This window comes from Poecile atricapillus, chromosome 10 (assembly GCF_030490865.1).
Source record: "Poecile atricapillus isolate bPoeAtr1 chromosome 10, bPoeAtr1.hap1, whole genome shotgun sequence".
NCBI lineage: Eukaryota > Metazoa > Chordata > Aves > Passeriformes > Paridae > Poecile > Poecile atricapillus.
The window spans coordinates 12,766,977-12,784,155 of NC_081258.1; the positions used below are offsets into that span (position 1 = coordinate 12,766,977).

At 39.1% G+C, this 17,179-nt stretch overlaps 1 protein-coding gene and 1 long non-coding RNA gene across 3 annotated transcripts in view; one reads left to right on the plus strand and one right to left on the minus strand.

Moving 5' to 3' along the window:
* Positions 1-9,407, plus strand: part of NFATC3 (nuclear factor of activated T cells 3) — a 64,169-nt gene extending 54,762 nt beyond the window's left edge. For both annotated transcript variants that reach the window (XM_058845718.1, XM_058845717.1), the window contains one exon: positions 6,373-9,407. In XM_058845718.1, coding sequence (XP_058701701.1) covers positions 6,373-6,497 — 125 coding nt within the window. In that variant the 3' untranslated portion in view covers positions 6,498-9,407. The remainder of the gene's footprint in view (positions 1-6,372) is intronic.
* LOC131582468 (uncharacterized) lies at positions 763-11,778 on the minus strand. The gene is made up of 3 exons (XR_009278347.1): positions 11,696-11,778; positions 10,404-10,996; positions 763-3,633 (listed from the first exon to the last, which is right to left on the minus strand). It is a non-coding gene; the product is annotated as an uncharacterized LOC131582468 (long non-coding RNA).
* Positions 11,779-17,179: the final 5,401 nt, after the last annotated feature.

The following is a 17,179-nucleotide window of genomic DNA, read 5'->3' on the forward strand; positions in this document are numbered from 1 at the left end:
TAAAAACTTCTTGAAAAAATTAAATCATGTTTTTGAGCAGTTTCAGTATCACAGGCTGTGACAAACTTGAAAAGAAAAAAAAAAACGGGTAGTTAGAGAAAAAGTGGAAATTCGAATAAGGGAAAGAATAAAACCTGCACTCATCAATACAGTGTTAACTATTCTCATTTAAAACTATCTTGAATTTAAAATGGACAGTTCTATGAAAACTTGTTCAGTAGTGTTAAAAGTAGTCTTGAAAGGGTGAATAAATGCTAGGAATGTCTAGGGAACAGCAGAGAGTAAGAAAATGCTACTCCTTAGGTCCGTTTTGTGGCCACATTTTGTCCCTGATGCCACAAAGGAATTAGATGGATGCCTGTTATTGGATCTGCTAGAAGAACTCTGCAGCCAGAAAAAGGAATGAGAAGAAAATGCCAAATTTTATAAAATGAGTGGAGGGCACAGAAAAGGTAATGGAAGATAATTCCTGGAGAAGAAACCAGTAAGTGACCACCAAGTAATCCTGGGTTAAGTTCAGCACAGCTAAAAGCATTGCTACTGCTATAGGGAGTTAAGCCTTGGAATCTGCTGTCACAGAATGTTGCAGTTGACAGAATTTTGCACATACCTTAAAATACCACAGGGAGAAAAATCCAATTTGGACCATTTGGTGCAAAAGACACTGTCTCTAACTCAGGAGCTCCCTGGGAAAAACACATTTTGGAGGTTGGTGGAACACCCTGGGGAAGCATTGTTGCATTTTGCACGTCTCTGTTCTTGCCCATTGCAGCCTAGTGGTCTGTAATCTGAACTGGTTTGCCTGAAGTTCTCCATGGAGGTTTTCAGATATATTTTTGACTTAGAAAACCTAAGATGCTTGGCAACTGCCAATGAAGAGATTTTCTTGTCCTGTAGAAAGTAGATTACTGGCTTCCAGCAAGGAAAAATATTTGCATTATTCCCTGAAAGGACTGTTGGTTCAGGAATTTCCTTTTCTTATATTCTTATATAAAATATATATGCTTAGATATTTTTCTGTTTTTCTTTGTGCTCTAGTACAAAATATTTGTCTTTTAGCACAGTGAGAGGGGGATTAGATACAGAGCAATTCAGAAGCATGTTAGTTTCTGCTTTGCATTTGATTAAAGAAGGTAATGCCTTTACTTTTGATACTAGAACTTCAAACACCTTAAAAATGCCTTAAGAGAACTTGTTATTCTAAATTCATTGTTGGGGGGGGTTAATTTATCCAAAACAATCAGGAATTTATTATTAGAAGCACCAGCTTTCATGATGATGTCATGCTTCATAACACAAATCAGACAAGTTTGTTCTGTTGCAATCAGTGAACATGGATCACTTTCTGTAGGTGGGAATTTCACCAGAGGGGTTGGTCAGTGCTGGGACAGCTGATAGGATCAGCACCCATAGCTCTGGGTGTCACTCACTGCACAAATGGCTGAGCTGTTCAACCTAACTTTAGGTCTTAAAACTCTGGATTGCAAATTGCAAAGTTTGAAGAGCTCATCCTGAGCAGTCTGGCTGTCAGGCTGTGGCTTTGTCAGCTGCCCAGTGCAAGCCTTCAGTGACCAGAGGCAAAGCCCTCGCTTGGCCTCAGGGGCAGGGGAGGCCTCGGTGCTGCAGCTGCTTCCACTTGTGCAGTGAGCAGGGACTGCAGACAGGCAAACAGAGCACAGTGGGAAATGAAAACCATGGGAAGAACCCAGGAAAACAGATCTCTTATTTTACAGCTTATTTTACAGCAGATCCAAAAGTCAGAGCTACCTCTACTCTGTTCTACCCATACTGATGTTAGGATGCCGCTTCATATTTTTCAATTCTTAGTTTTGTAGGCCAGAGCTGCTGCCTGATGTTTGTTGCCTTTTCAATGCAGTGTGTTGCTCCTTTTTCAATGCAGCACAGAGAGGGAAAAGCTTTGCAATGCAATATGGCAGTATCACCAGTACTGACCAAGCCAATCTACTCTGTCTGTAGCAGATTTTCCCCCCACCAACGTAATTTCTGTTTTGCACAATCTATTTTTAACTATTAGTATAAATTTGCTAGCCAGCTTACATTCTAGATAAATGTTAAGGGAGGAAAAGGTGAAACTCTTGCATATAAAGTAACAGCTGAAATTCTGAAATCTGGGAAAACTGCCATAGAGGTCAATTACATAGACAGAAAAGTTGTTAAAATAATTTCCATTTCACAGCCCAATATTTAAAAAAAAAATTTAAAAACCTATTTTAAAAACCCACTGTATCACATTTTGATCTGTGCCGTATCTGACAAGTTTTCCAAGTGCAGTTATCGGTGTTGTATGGAGGAATATGCCACATGTGTGCACAGTGTACTGTGTGCACCCCTCTCTTTTTGTCTGCTGCAGTCATTATTTCAGGATTAGTGACCTGGACTGTTAGCCCAGAAAACGCTTTGTAACATTTTTGATGTCATTCACTCAGTTGACTTTGATCATCCACAATGATTTTAGGTATCAGTAGGTACCAAATGATTACTAAATATTAGCAAGGGCTCTGTAATGATTTAGTGTGTAAGACATTTCTGGTTCCTCCTGACTTGAGGAGTGGGTAGAGGTCAGGGCTGTGGGATCAACACCTGGCACCACACGTACCAAACAGGAAGGGATTTAACTGGAGGGGGCAGTGGACTGAAAAGTCAAGGTCTGCTTGCACAACTGTTCATCCAAAGTTTAATGGAATTGGCTCTCTCCGAAGAGGCAGCAAAAGTATGAACTACAAAACACACATGAACCTGGCAGGCAGAGCACAGGGAACATGAAAACTCTCCTGGAGATCTGTATTGCTGAATCCCAAACAAGCTCGGCAGCCATCCCCTGTAAACTTATGCTGAAGAGAGGAAATGGTATCAAGACAAGGAGGCTTAACAAAGCCAAGCATGCTGCTTCCCCAGTGTCTAGTTGGTAATGGGATAACTCTTAAGGTTAAGCAAAAGGAGTATGAAATCTTTCTAGCTGTGTTTTGAGGACAGAGTAGCCCCTGCAGTCAAAACTAGGAGAGATGGGGTAAAGTGGTTTTTTAAAAGTAATTTTCTTCAGTTTGTAAAGCATCAGCAGTAGACCCTGAGCTTGTCCTTTCTCAGAATTGTTGAAATTTGTTCCTCTCACAGTTTGTCACCTGAAGAACTTGAGTTTTGCTAGACAATATTGTAGAAAACCTATATTTATGCACATGAACTAAATTATCAGTTTTAATCACAGACTACTACATGTTGTGTGCTTGCCCCTCATTGGAAGCAGGTGACATGTCATACATTCAAATACTGACCTTTGGATTTATCTTTTGGCCTTTGATACAAAAAGGAAAATGCTGTATGATTTTTGCCTTCAGCCTTGTACATTTTTATGCAGGATTTTATCTCCTCTTACAGATTACATGATTTACATTTTAAACTGCTTTAATTTATACCATTCCCCATCAGAAAGACAAGTTCTTATAATGCTGGTATTATATGAGTACTATATGTGCCATGAAAGATTAGTTAGCAAGTTCTGCTTTCTATGCCTTTATTTTTACCCTCGTCTGAATAATGGAGAGTCTTCTGGAGTCTGCAGGCTCCCCCCACTCCATTTGTTGGGTACAGAGTTTGAGACAGCTGAAATGGACATTCCTGGAAAGTATAGAATAGGAAGATGTATTAGGTGAGAGGCCAAAGTCTCTGAAAAAACTCCTTGTCCAGACACAGCAGGAAAAGCGTTTTGGCCTTTTCTTGCGGCCTACAAGGTGCTCTGGCAGAACACATACTTACTTTGAAATAAGCACACTTGAATACTGGTTGGTTTTATAAATTAGCAATTCCTACAAAGTCACTGGAACAAGTAAGATTTCCCCACTAGAATACTCTGTTGGAATGAAGACATGGTTCTGCATTTGCCTAAGAAATGGTAGATGTCTCTAATGGAAATTCATGTAAACCAGATAAATCTGTATTCACCACATGTTAAAAGTATTGCAAAAAAACCCACTGAGCCACTAAACAGCTTCTTATAAACAGCTCAGTGATTATGTAGAACAAAGCAACACAAACTAACCTGTAGCTTTAATATTCTACATAATGACTTCTGCAGAAGCTTGGCAAATAAAACCCCATGTGACCAGCTATTGTCCTCAGTGTAATGTGTTTTAGGGAGAATACAGTGCCAATGGCTACGTGCTGTTCAGTTAAACACCTCTGCCTGTGGGAACTGCAAAACATTGCAGGACAGACCAGTTTGTGCTAATGGTGCTAGCACAGATACAGATCAGCCATCAAAACTTAAGGGAAGTAACTAATTTCAAAATACTGGACTTAAAAAATGTTATTTTTAATGCTTTTATTGTAGCACTCGTGAAATTTTTAGCAGTACTGAACAGCTGGGCCACTTGATTTGCACAAAGCTACTGTTCAATAGATAAGAGGTGTTGGAGGTCCTTAGAGCAAGCTAATGAATCCCCTGACAGAAGCTGGTGGAGCACGGTTCTTATGAATGATCATCTATAATTTGTTTAAAAAATAAAAATTTGTGGGTTTTTTTTAGCAGATGTTTACTTATACAATGTGTTGGCCTAATGAAGACACTTGGGAAAGTGCCCTACCTGCAGTCACACAATTTCCAGTGTCATAGTACAGTTAAGTTCACTGAATGACAAGTTTTTTGAAGCCAGACAAATTGCAAATCTTGTAATGCTTGAGGGAATTGGCTTTTCCATAGCGCGTGTGACCTATTAGAACCTTTGGGTTCAGTACCGTGTGTAACAAGCTGTCCTTGCACTCCTGAGGAGAAAACCATTGCAGCAATCGAGTCATGGATAACAAACACCTCTGTCACACACAGGGCTGTGACAGGAGGTGGTTTCAACGCTTTCCCGAGCAGCTTTAAAGAATATAGACACAACCTCTTTTCAGAGTTGGATTCTCTATGTTACATGGACTTCAGCATATTCACAATATTAATGTATTTTCTTTCAGAATCACTTAGGATCGTGCTGCCACAAAGGGCAGTCAGTGCTCAAGCTGTTCAGTGCTATAAACACAAAGAGCAATTTACACCACCTGTAGATTGATTTTGTTATGCTTCTACCAGACAGGAATGGTTGGTAGGAAACTAAATCCTGCTACAGAAAATTAAGGAAGCATTAAGAAAGGTGGTGAAGTGCATCAACACTGTTCTGTTAAGTTACCCAATGGAGAACAAAGTAGCAAAAGCCTGAGTTCCAAATCTGTTAAGATGTTCAATAGAAGCAGCTTATTAGCAGAACAAAATGTTCTAAACATAAGAAGGGTCCTTAGTCAACAAAAAGATCCATTAAATACCTGTTTGTAGAAGGTCCAAGCAAACTTATGCCAGTGATAAAGGAAAAACCTCTATAATTCAGTCTATTCAGTCTTGCTGGGAAAGAGATACTATAACCTACTGCCCACTCAGCAATGGGAATCAACAGGACTCATTGTTTCTATGAAATAATAATTTAGAACTTGGTTATAGTCCAATATTTTTCTGAAATTTGTCATTATTATTTAATGTGATATTTTTCATGTCCATGTAGAATGTTATTCAGTTTTCTTTGATAACATTACCAAGCTCCATTTTTGTAAAATAGACATTTCTATCACTACTTTTAGCCTTTAAAATTAAAATTTTATCATCTTTCAGCCTCAATTGCCCTTCAGTCGATTATATAGAAATTAGAGTAAGACTCCAAGATTGTAATTTTTTAATAATTTAGGTTAACTTCGTCACATTCGTGGAGGTGTCTGTCACTTTTAAATAGTACAAGTTGATTAAACTCTGCTGAAGTTGACACACATGGATACACAAACTGGCCTGCATATTAGACCATCCTAAATCTTCACTGTAGAGAAATTGACAGATAATATTTAGTTATTGTGGTTTCAGAAATGGAAGTATTCAGAAAACTGGCCCAATTAATAGGTATATAGTGTTTAAAAAGAATATTTTATTAACCTGAATCCAGGTTCTGCGGAAGTTCTGTAATTGGTCTGAAAAAGCCAGGAGTTGTTAAGAGTTATTTGTTGTGCTTGTCACGCTCTTGAACAGAAGGAGTTCTGTGGGGAAATCTCAATTAACCTGACCTGTGCTGTGCCTTTCAGTTACCTGCATATCATGAATAGTCATGTGCTGATTTTCTTCAAGGGGCTTAGGGAGTCTCCAGCATGGAATATGGCAGGACTTTTCTCCCCCTTTGCTTAACTGTTCCTGAAGCCAGGCTCCTCATTCATCTCCTGTTATGTAACAACCTCAAGGCTTAGCCCTGAAAGTATTTCTTTTTAAAAGGGTTAAAGTGATGAGTTCTGCCTTTTGGAAAGCATAAAAACTGTCACTTTTTAATATTTCTTCTTTTTTTATAGTGAATGAGATCATAGGAAGAGATATGTCACAGATCTCAGTGTCACATGGAGCAACAGTGGCCAGCCAGCCTGCACGTACGTGTCCTGGATCTCTGGAGACGAGAATATCTGATGGAATCCAGTAACGGATAAGCTAACAACTCAACATCCATGAAAACTTCACAGTTTCTCTGAATATTTCTTCATCCTCTTCCTCTTTAGACTTACTGTGCTTCCAACTCTGTGGCCTTTATGAACTGGAACAGTGGATCCTTGCAAAGCCCTATTAGTGGGTTACATTTTTGATGTAGAGACAGAGCATTTTAATTATAGTTCCTCAGATGCTGTAAAGAGACTTCTTAAAATGGACACACAGAATCTACACCAGATATTTTAACTGTTTTAAAGTTACAAACAAGCTTTGCTTTTTGCATTTAAATAGAATACTTTTATATTTTAAGTGCTTCAGATGTGTGGAGATGTTAGTTTGCTCTTATAATATTCACAGTCCTGAACGTGGAAGCCGATTTAATGCACATCTTCAGTGTGCTGCTTGCCCTTAGAGGTAGTATAGTTTGTAACTGATGATTTGTAACACCTTTTGGTCCTTTTGGAAAGCCTTTAAAGCTTCTGTTGTTTGATTTTCTTCTAATAAGATCTTCCAGTGGCAAATCATACCTGTCATCTGAAGCCAATGCCACGGAAGCCGTTGTGTATATGAATACTGTAGTGTTTTCTTTCTTAGATTCATAGGAAGCAAAGCCAAATGTAGATCTGCACTTGTTTATAAACTGAAGATGTTACTTGATAGGCTGCAAAAAGACCATTCCATCATGAAAGTGTTGGGATAGAAATTACATTCCAAAATTTAACTTTTATAACTTTGTGGATAATCTTCCTGATCTTTATTAGCACAGGCTCCTTCTTGAAATAGCTTTTTTCTTAGAAAGTTACATTTGTAATCAAATTTGAGCAGTAGGATTTTAGATTAAAGAACAGCAACATCAAAGCCATGTTAGATACAGGAGAAAATTTAATGTTTGCTGAGGATCTAAACGTTTCCATTATCCCTGCAGAATATGGTTTTGAAATCACCAATTCAGTGGCATTCAAGTTTTCAATGCAATAAATCATTTGATCACATCTGTATATTTTATATGATGTATGCCCAACCATGCCACTTAGAAGTCCTACAGAGATGGCAGTTAGAGTTCCTTAAATTCAGGCTGTTTGTAAATGTCAGTTTGCTAAAAAGTAATTTACTGTGAATTAGTGGTTAGGCAGTATAATGTGTCCATGCTTAATTGTGAAGGCATGAAGCAGGAGCTACCAAAGAAATACACAAGATTCATCACAGCAGCAGTAAACTCCCTGCTGTGCTCTGAAGATGCATCTCCCTAATCCCTATAATCTGATGAATTTGAAACAATCTGTTTACATCGTTACTTAAGAATCTCTTCCCAATTAGACGCTCTGGAGAGGATCTCCCATGCCTGTGGAGGCCACACACATTTCCCTCCCCCAGGAATCACTGGTTAACAGAGTTTCCCTCCATGGAGCGCACAGGGTAAACCAGTCATGGCAAAGCAAGGTCAGCACTACATGGAACCTCAGAACATCCAAGGTGTTCCTTTTAATTGCTCATTTGGGAGAGCCATGACAATCTAACAAAAATTAAGAATTAATTAACACAAAGAATTAGAAAATTAGAAAGTATATTTGCATTGGATCCAGTTCAGACAGGTGTGGCCATTTTAGCAGTTTAGCACATAGGGAGCACATGCTCTTTATAGACTTCAAATGAATGAAAGGGTCTGACAGTGGAGACCAGTGCTGAGTTTTAACACCTGGGAGAGTAAGCACAGCTTCTACTGATGTTGCATTTTGGCAACTGGGGAAAACTTTCTATTGAGCCTTTTACAGGCAGAACCTTACACCTGTGATGAAGTCAGTGCCCAAGGAATACCATTACAGTAGCTGTAATCACATCTCTGTAATAGCTGAATCATGAACTTTTAAAGACCATATATTAAGTGGGTAAAATTGTAATTTTATCATGTACTTCCTTTTAAGAGTGCAGCCTGAGGCTACAAACTTGATGTTTTATAATTATTTCAAACAACTTAATGTAAGGCCACTATGTACCTGCTGGGAATCTTAAGCATCATTTTGTGAATGTACTGTTCAGTGGTGCAAATCTTGACATCTGCAGGAAATAATTGGCAGGGCTGGAATCTGAAAAGTGTGATATTGTCCCTCAGCAATGGTGCTTTACTCTGTCCTCTACTCGCGTATGTTAAAGATCCTAGAAAGAACTCACATGCTCAGAAATACATCTAGTTATATTTTTAACACCTTCAAAACAAACCAAACCACACAATGCTGTAAACTATGTAATTGTCTCAGACTGTGTGCTGGTGGCAAGGCATGTTCCAGTTTTCATTCATGTTTTGGGTCTTTTGCATTAACCATTGTTTGTAGGAGAATTCTGACTGAAAAGCTTTTCATACTGTATGGGATTTATGCTCCTTTATCCTGCTGGTACAGACTCTCCTTGCAAGTTCTCCAAGTAGCTGGAATTCACACTGTACCTAAAATATAGGAGCCCAAACAATCCGGAGTTGCTATGCACTAAATTTTCTGATGCCTTTAAATACCTTGATGCCTGTAGACATAGAAATGCTTTCCTATTTAAAAATGAAATTTAAAAAAATATAGCTTTGGATACTAAAGCAGTTTTGTATTTGCCTTGTAAAAGCTTCAATACAAGGGTCTTAATTTTATTTTAGCTTGTGTGATAACGTAGATAAAGACTGTTAATCTTGTATAATTTTAGTGGTATAAAAAGCACACGATCTCTATTGGACTATGCAAATTTAATTAAACAACAGAACCCGGCAACTGTTAATATTTTGTTGGCATCCACTTCCTTGCCCTTAAATCCTGTCTTCTCCCTAAGAACTTTTCCAAAAATTTTTAATAATTTAGATTATCCTGAAGGAAAGCCTTAATGATGAGGTAGCTTTTCTATAAGGAGGGTCAAAGATCAATGTTTAGGGAAAAAAAAAAAAATAAAAGGGTAGCATATTAATCCAGGGGGACAGGGGTGAGTTCTGAAATTACCATAAACTAGCAATCTGAATTTCTGTAGTAAAGCTTACCTGTTATCAGGGGAACTGCCACCCTTTTTAAACCAAAGAATGAAAAAACGGTTTTGTTCTGATACAAAGCTTTGAAACTCTATTTTTGATACTCATAATGGATGTCATTCCTTGAGGTTCGAAAATCGTTCAAATTGAAGTTTTATATTTAAAAATGTGGGACAATAAAGATTAAGTTCTAGATGTTTACAGAGCCTTGTATTGTAATTTCATGTACATTTTGTATTTTAAACATTTTTGTAAGTTATGATTGCAGTGCTACTTGCAGAAATAAAGGGAAAAACTTGCATTTAGGCTCTTAAATCATAGTGTTCAAATAAATAAAAATAATGCAAATACACTGTCATTTATTTAAAATGCAGAACCAGATACAGTGGGAAGAAATTCTGTTTGTGATGCAGTGGTAGCCATCTGTGCCAGGCAGGGACCTTGGATATTCTGCCTGGAAGAGTGGTGATTTTAAAAAATCTGATAGTTTGGAGCTCAGATTAGAGCCAGCAACAGTGGACCTCCACCTACTAAGAAGTAAGCAGCAGTGCTGGCAGAGTATCGGTCTGCAGAATACTGCTGCTTCCCTAGTTACAAGTGTCATTGTTTCAATTACACAATCATAAGATTATTCTGAAAGATTTTTCCAGATGTATTCAAGGGAGCTCATCATAAACAGTAATTTCCACTCCTGAGAGGATATTGTCACAGGCAAGATGTAGTTAAACTGTTTCTGAAATAAATGTGAAATTCCAACAAAGTTTAAATTACTTGTCACATCCTGGCTGATCGAGCAGTACAGAGGAAAGTCCCTGTGGGTAAAGTCAGGCCTTACAATGTGTATCTCGTCTCGGTGATTTTGGTGCTGCTGGAAAGGTTTTTATCTCCCTTGCAGTTTCTTACCGGGCCCTTTGGGATCCCGTGGGATCCCGGTGCGGTGTGGCACCGTTCCAAACCGAAGACGGAAGGAAAAGCTCCGACCTTTGGCCGCCCATGCTCACCTGCCCGGGAGAGAGCAGGAGCGCAGGGATCACGGCTGGCAGGGACGGCATGGCCAGGGTGGGATTAGCCTCCCCCAGAGCTCGTGTCCCGGCCCATTACCTTCAGCGCTGCTTTTAGCTATAAATACACCAGAAAGGGGATGCTCGAGTGCCACCAACCGAATGCACGGTAAATATAGCCGAGGTTTAGTAAAAATAGCCCCGGCAGTTTGAAAGCTGTTCACATGTTCTGTAGGGTGATTACCCAGGGTATAATTAGCACACACCGACACCAGCAATAAGCCATTGACTGCGTCGCCTTTCGCGTCAGTTCAAGTCGCCTTTCAGACGCAAATGGCTGGAGGCTGCTCGGCTGGGGCTGATGGGGTGGGACGGGAGAGGATCCGCAGTCACGCCAGGGCGGGTAGGGCTCAGCACTGACACGCACGGCTCTCGTTGCACAGACGAGACTTTATTCCAGGCAGGGTGAAAACGTTGCTTCTACCTTGCAAAACGCTGGTTTGGCATTTCAGGTAATCAGAGAGAAAGAATGTCCTGTTAAAATCAGTTCCTTTAGAAGAGTAACCAGAAGTTTATTCATTTAGGACCCAAATGCAAAGGAAATGCTGGCAGAAATCAAGGCCTTTTGATTCTCATATTGTAGCCAGTATTTCCTTACAATATTCCACAGCATTACTTGTGCTGTCTTCTTCCTGCTGCTTGTTTCTGGACCTCTTTCCCTGCCTAACTCAAAATATCACTGTATGGCCTGAGTCCACCATGTGCTCCACTGGACTGAGGAAGGTGAGGAGTCAGCTGTTTTCTCCCCACCTTTTTTCTTTGCCCCTTGGCTTCAGTTAATTTACAAGAATAGTATTCACGAGCTAACCACTGCTGTAGTGAGTGAAATATTAAGGTATTAAAAGGCCATGGAGAAGAAAAAAGGATTTTCAATATATTTAAATTCATGCACAGTTTTGCATACAGACTTCTCTGGTAAAGGAAGTTAACACTGAAGTTATTCTGCTTGCTAAAAGGATAATTTTTATCAATCAGTCATTCTTAACACACAAAAAGCATTGTCATTTGCAGAGATCCTCTAAGAAATTATTTTACAACAACCTACTGTTATCTTTGTTAACATCTGCTACGTGCAAAAGAAAACACGGAAAAAATCAGACTAAGATACAGAAGAAATAGTAAAAGAATACTTACTTTGCAAAGACTTGGATGCTCCATGGATCTTGCTTTTGAAGAGATTGATCCACTAGAAAGGTCAGGCTATACAAGTTCTCAAGCCATTTCTGCAAATGTAAAGTTTTCATTTCTTTGGTGTTTTTTATTACTAGGAACTAAAATACCCAATACTTATCTCTTCCTTCCTGTCACTGCTGTGACATCTGCTGGTAAGAGCTGGAAGAATGTTTGTAGTGCTTGTTCTTTTCTGTAATTTTTGATCAAAGAAAAGTGATGGTCCTAAAGAGGACTTGATATGAAAATATTGCTTGGGAATGCAGTGCTGGATAATCAGTGGTATCATATGAAGTAAATTGGAGGAAAAAGGGAAAAACTACTCTTCCAAGTTCTTGTGACAGTGGAATCATAAATGACTGATGACTTAGATCCTTCTTGTAATAAGAAGCAGGAAAGACAAGGAAGGAGCATGCTGAAAATCCTGGCAGTTGGGAAGGCAAATATTTTCTAGAAAATAGGCAATTATAAAAAACAATAACCACTCTACACATTAACAACTGCAGCATCTCTCTATAAACACTTTCACTTATTAATGACTGCAGATTCTGCAATCAAATACAAAAGTTCCAAAGCCAAACTTCTCCACATACCTGAGCTTCCGGCTGTAACACCAACATTAAGGATTTAGGCTGGCATAGAGCATTTTTAGGACAAGGGATGAAAGGTCAGGGCTGCCTTCCTAAATTTACTACAGCTTGGTACAAAAGGTGTGATGGATTCTTCTCTGCCAAGGTGGCACAGCTACTGCAACAAACACAGCACAAAACAGCTGAGTGTTGTCCTACATGCATCATAATTTTTTTCTCATAGCAATAAAAGGATCTGTTTGTAAATATCCCAAGAACTTCCTGGTGTATCCACCAGCCAAGTCATTCTTGCAACGTATTGGAAAAGGACAAGACAAATTTTTAGCAGTCAGTATGTCACTGTTTTCAAGTAGGAAATTCTCTAAGGATAATGCAAGAAGAGATTTTTCTAGTCTTCCGTCATTTGAACAAGTGCCTCCAGAGCCACTGCATGGCCTGTCCAAAACACTGGTTTTCTATGATTTAATGAATTAAGGTTTGCCATTTTGAGAATTGCATCATAATAAAGGTGCAACAACCATTTACAGCAGATGTGCAGATTTCCAGTTTAACTGCCATTGGTTCAACTTTACCTTGTGTGTTTTCTAGGCCGGGTCTCCATGTGGAAAGGTTGCTCACAGGACATGAATCCTCACACCTGCCTGTCACAGCAGCTCCTGCTCAGGTCCTTGCTGTGTAATCAGTTCCTGCTGCAATTGTTTCTGTCTCCAGCTGCACTGATCAGCACACACTCTTTTGCCAGTACAGGCATTTCTGCATTTCCATGTTCCCACCATTTATTCCCTTACCAGGAATAAAAATTTGCTAATAAAATCTTCAACAGAAAGCAAATATGAGAGGTCAAGGATAACTTTATTCAAGTAACAGCAAATACCACCCTGTGACATTTGCCTGGCTGTAGTCACAGTAGCTGGAGGAGGAGTGTAAGCCATCAAGCTAATAGGACAAATAAGGCAATACTGAAACTGAACTAAGTGCTACTATGGGATTATTTTTTTCTAAGGATATGAAAAAAGAAGCTATGCCAAGAATGTCATCATTGCCATCTGACCTCACCACTGACAGAAGTTATAATGGAAAAGTTGCACAAACAATGGAGGATATCAAGCAATCCAACACTGGCCAAATCCTGGGTGAATGACATCGTGGCTTGGAGAGGCACAGCCATACATTTTGTGGCTGTCAGCAGAGTTTGCTGAGAGACTCAAATGCTGCTTGCCCGAGCCTAAACTCTTTGGAACTAATCCAGCTGCTAAAATGACACTGGAGACAAATAAGGTTTCCTTAGCTAGAAAGAGGAATACAAAACATACAAAAGGAAGAGAAAAGGGGGAAAACTGAAAATATTTTGGTTACTGAGCAGGTCTGTCTCCAATTACAGGCTTCCACTCCTACAAAAGGCTGACCTCAACCACTTCATAGCAGAAAGAAGGAAAATCTCTCACAAAGTTCTTCTTAGATACACTTTTCAGACATCATTAAAGCTGCAAAAATCATCTTTTAGATAAGCAAGAGTTAAGCATATCACTAGCTAAGCACTACATGTTCTAATGTAAATTGTTCCATTTTTCTGTGCCATTTGTGCTCTCCTGCCCAGAATCCCACACCATACAAAGACTCTGCCCTCATGACTTTGTATCATTTTCACATATATTACACTAAGATAAATATTTTTTTCAACAGCACATGAACTCTTTGCAGGTCAAACACCACCTGGACCAGACAAATAAAGTAGAATTCTTTCACTTATGACAAAAAAAAAAATCCTGTTTGGTTGGAAGGATGTGACCTAAAAACAGAACAATTCTGAGTGACATTAAATATTATATTTAAACAGTAACTCAGTCTTTCATAATCAAAGTAGAAAAAATTTAGAAAGCAATTAAATGTTGTTTTTACACTCAGCTTGTAAGATAGCTTTCAAGCTACTTGGTGTTCCTTTCATTCAAATACACTCGGGTGGCTTCACTGAAGGCCATTTTGCAGACAGTAGAGATGTGCTGCAGATGGGCCCAGCAAACAGAATCAGCACTGGCTCCATGCAACATACAATATCCTCAGGGGTGGAGTTAACAAAAAAGAAATGACATTATTGAGATTCAAGGAGCTCAGCAGTTCAGCTGTTCTGGAAATGTCCCCTGAGCTCTCAAATTTGTTTGAAACAAGCATCAAACCTTTATTTGGTGTTACTGGCACTCTCTCAGTCACATAGATACCATCAGGATCCTGCTCTCAACAGCAAAATTACTTTTTTTTAGGATTATTGTTTTGTTTTCTTCTTTTTTTTCTTTTAGAAGACAAATTGCAGCTTGGGGGTGAGGCCAGGGATGTTATAAAATTTAGTTAATGTAGAGATCCTATGCCGTTCTAATTCCCCCTTGGAAAAGTCAGGGTAAGAAAAAAACTGACAAAGGACAATTCTCTGGAGTCTCTTTTTCTGTAACGTAATGAAGGGAAAAAGCCTTTATTGTAAAGGGTGTATTGTAAAAGGGTGGCCCAACTCTCCTACTTAAGGGTAGGATCTGTAAGAAAGGCAGTATGGGTGAGACTAAACCTGGATAAATCTTCTAGAAGACTTGAAAGAGAATAATGGCTGTAAAAGGTAAAGACATGCCACCAAAAATGTGGAAGACACAAAGGCTAAACCCTTTTGTTAGGTTATCAGAAGGGCACAGAGCAAAAGCTGATTACTGCTTAAAGAGCGAGCTTTATCACACAGTATAAATGCAACTAGACTAGACATGGGACTGGTTGGTTATCTATTTTCTACTCCTATGTCTTTTTTAAAACACAAAACAACAACTAACCCCATTGCTCTGAGCATTATGATTAAACACAGATTCACAATCTAAATCACACTTAACTCATGCTAGTTAAAGTAACCCGGGTAACTGCAAGGCATTCCTTATCCTCATACATGGTGAATGTAAGAACTGAGGCCTCAGGACATTTTAGCAAGTGACCCAGCTACCCAGAACTCCTTCCACTCAATCAAAACACCAACAGAGCAGGTTCCCCTTTCAAAAGGCACAGCTCCAGGAAGAGCTGCAGCACGTGTGCCAGAGAAGCACAAGTAATTCCTAGTAGCTGTGTGCCATACTGGAGGGTCTCTGCTGGACATTCAGGTTTTGAAACTACACTAGAACTGCAAGGCTCACATGGGGCAGAACATCACAGCACTGAACCACCTTTGGCAAGATACATGGATATCTTAGGATGTACTAATAATTCAGTATCACTATCATAGACAACTTGTGCTATAATTTTATATTTAACCCACTTTCTATCATGAGGAACTTCAAATAAATGCAAAAAAATCATGTTAGCCACCAAGAAGACAGCTTCCACTCAGCTGGAATGCAGCAAGTGTTTAATATTTATAACAAAAAGTCAAGATTTAAGAAATATCACTTGTAATAAAGGTGAATTTCAAGTAGGTATTACATAACTACCTGGTTTGTGCAGACTGCTAAGGTAAATGTTTTCTTAAGCAATTATCCAAGTTATTTTCCACTATGTCCCACAGAGATAACATAAAATCTCTGTTAAGTACTGTGATCTCCAGTTCCCAGAACTCAATATATGTTTTGGTTGACATTTCAGGTCACATACAGAAAGCATTTTAGACTCTCATTGGTTACAAAGTGCACCTTTTAGTCCCAGTCTTTGCAAACATACTGATCATGAGCTGTTCTGTCACCGATCTTTCCTGTAACTCAAATTTTCAACAATTCACAGCTTCATCAGCAATTTCTCTCCCTACTCCCAGAAAAATTCACCATCTAAAGTCAGCCCCAAACCAAAGGAACTTTAAGCTGCATTGGTTCTTTCCCCCTCCATGCTACTTAATGAGTCCATATAGGATTGGTCTTGGGAGGAGAAGGACCAGTTCCCAGTTAGGATCAGGTGGGTTTGGGTGCTGTGCTCACACCCTCCCTGTACTCCCAGAGGAAGAAAACGTGGGGAGGGGACAAGACAGAGTTCTTCAGGGGCTTTTCTTATCTCCAACTCTGCAGCAGCAGCAATGACTCGTACCAGCTCTTGGTTAGAGAGTGTTTTCTCACTCCATTCTGCTCCTACTATTTCATATTTAAAGTCCTCTTACCCAGCTACAAAATTCTGCTGTTATGAAAAGATACTTGGGTTCACCTAATACCTTATTTATGCCCCAACATCACATTCATTTAACTAACAGATGGTGGTGGAGGAACCCTAGAAATTTTTAACACAGGCTTCTAGTTTTATTAATTTAAAAGTAATGAATAATTTATACATAAACAATTAATCTGATGTCCCTCTTGTTCCAACAGCAGTAGAGAAGCATCCAAACCACATAAAACAGTTGCTTCCAACACCAGCCATGCACAACTGTCCAGGAAGTCTTCCATCTGCCGCTGCCACTAAAGGTACTATCTGAAAGCCAGAATTGCACAACTGGTGATTTCCACAAAACAGATGCAAAACTAAAGAAAGGATGAAAGTGTATTTAAGAAAGGCAGCGTTAATTCTCACAAAACAGATTTCTGATATCCTAGACTGGATATCTAAGAAAAATTGAGAAGAATCCAAATAAACCAACCCTCTGTAGACTTATTTTCTAAAAAGTAGTGCAGAATTTTGCACAGAAAAATCTTTGTAGGAGAGAAGAAACCTGGCAAAAGAGCCTGGATTCAGAGGCATGGCCAGGTAGGACTGGTGATTCAGTGAAGGTTTGTTAGGCAGAAGAGCCATTTTGGACATAAACAAACTTGTCCTTCAGAGAAAAGGTGTTCCTGCTGTAGTAGGGTTAAGAGGAAATCTTCATTGTTTGCTCAGTGTTGAGAACATTTAAATTATTTTCTCTTTTTTGTCTGTATAA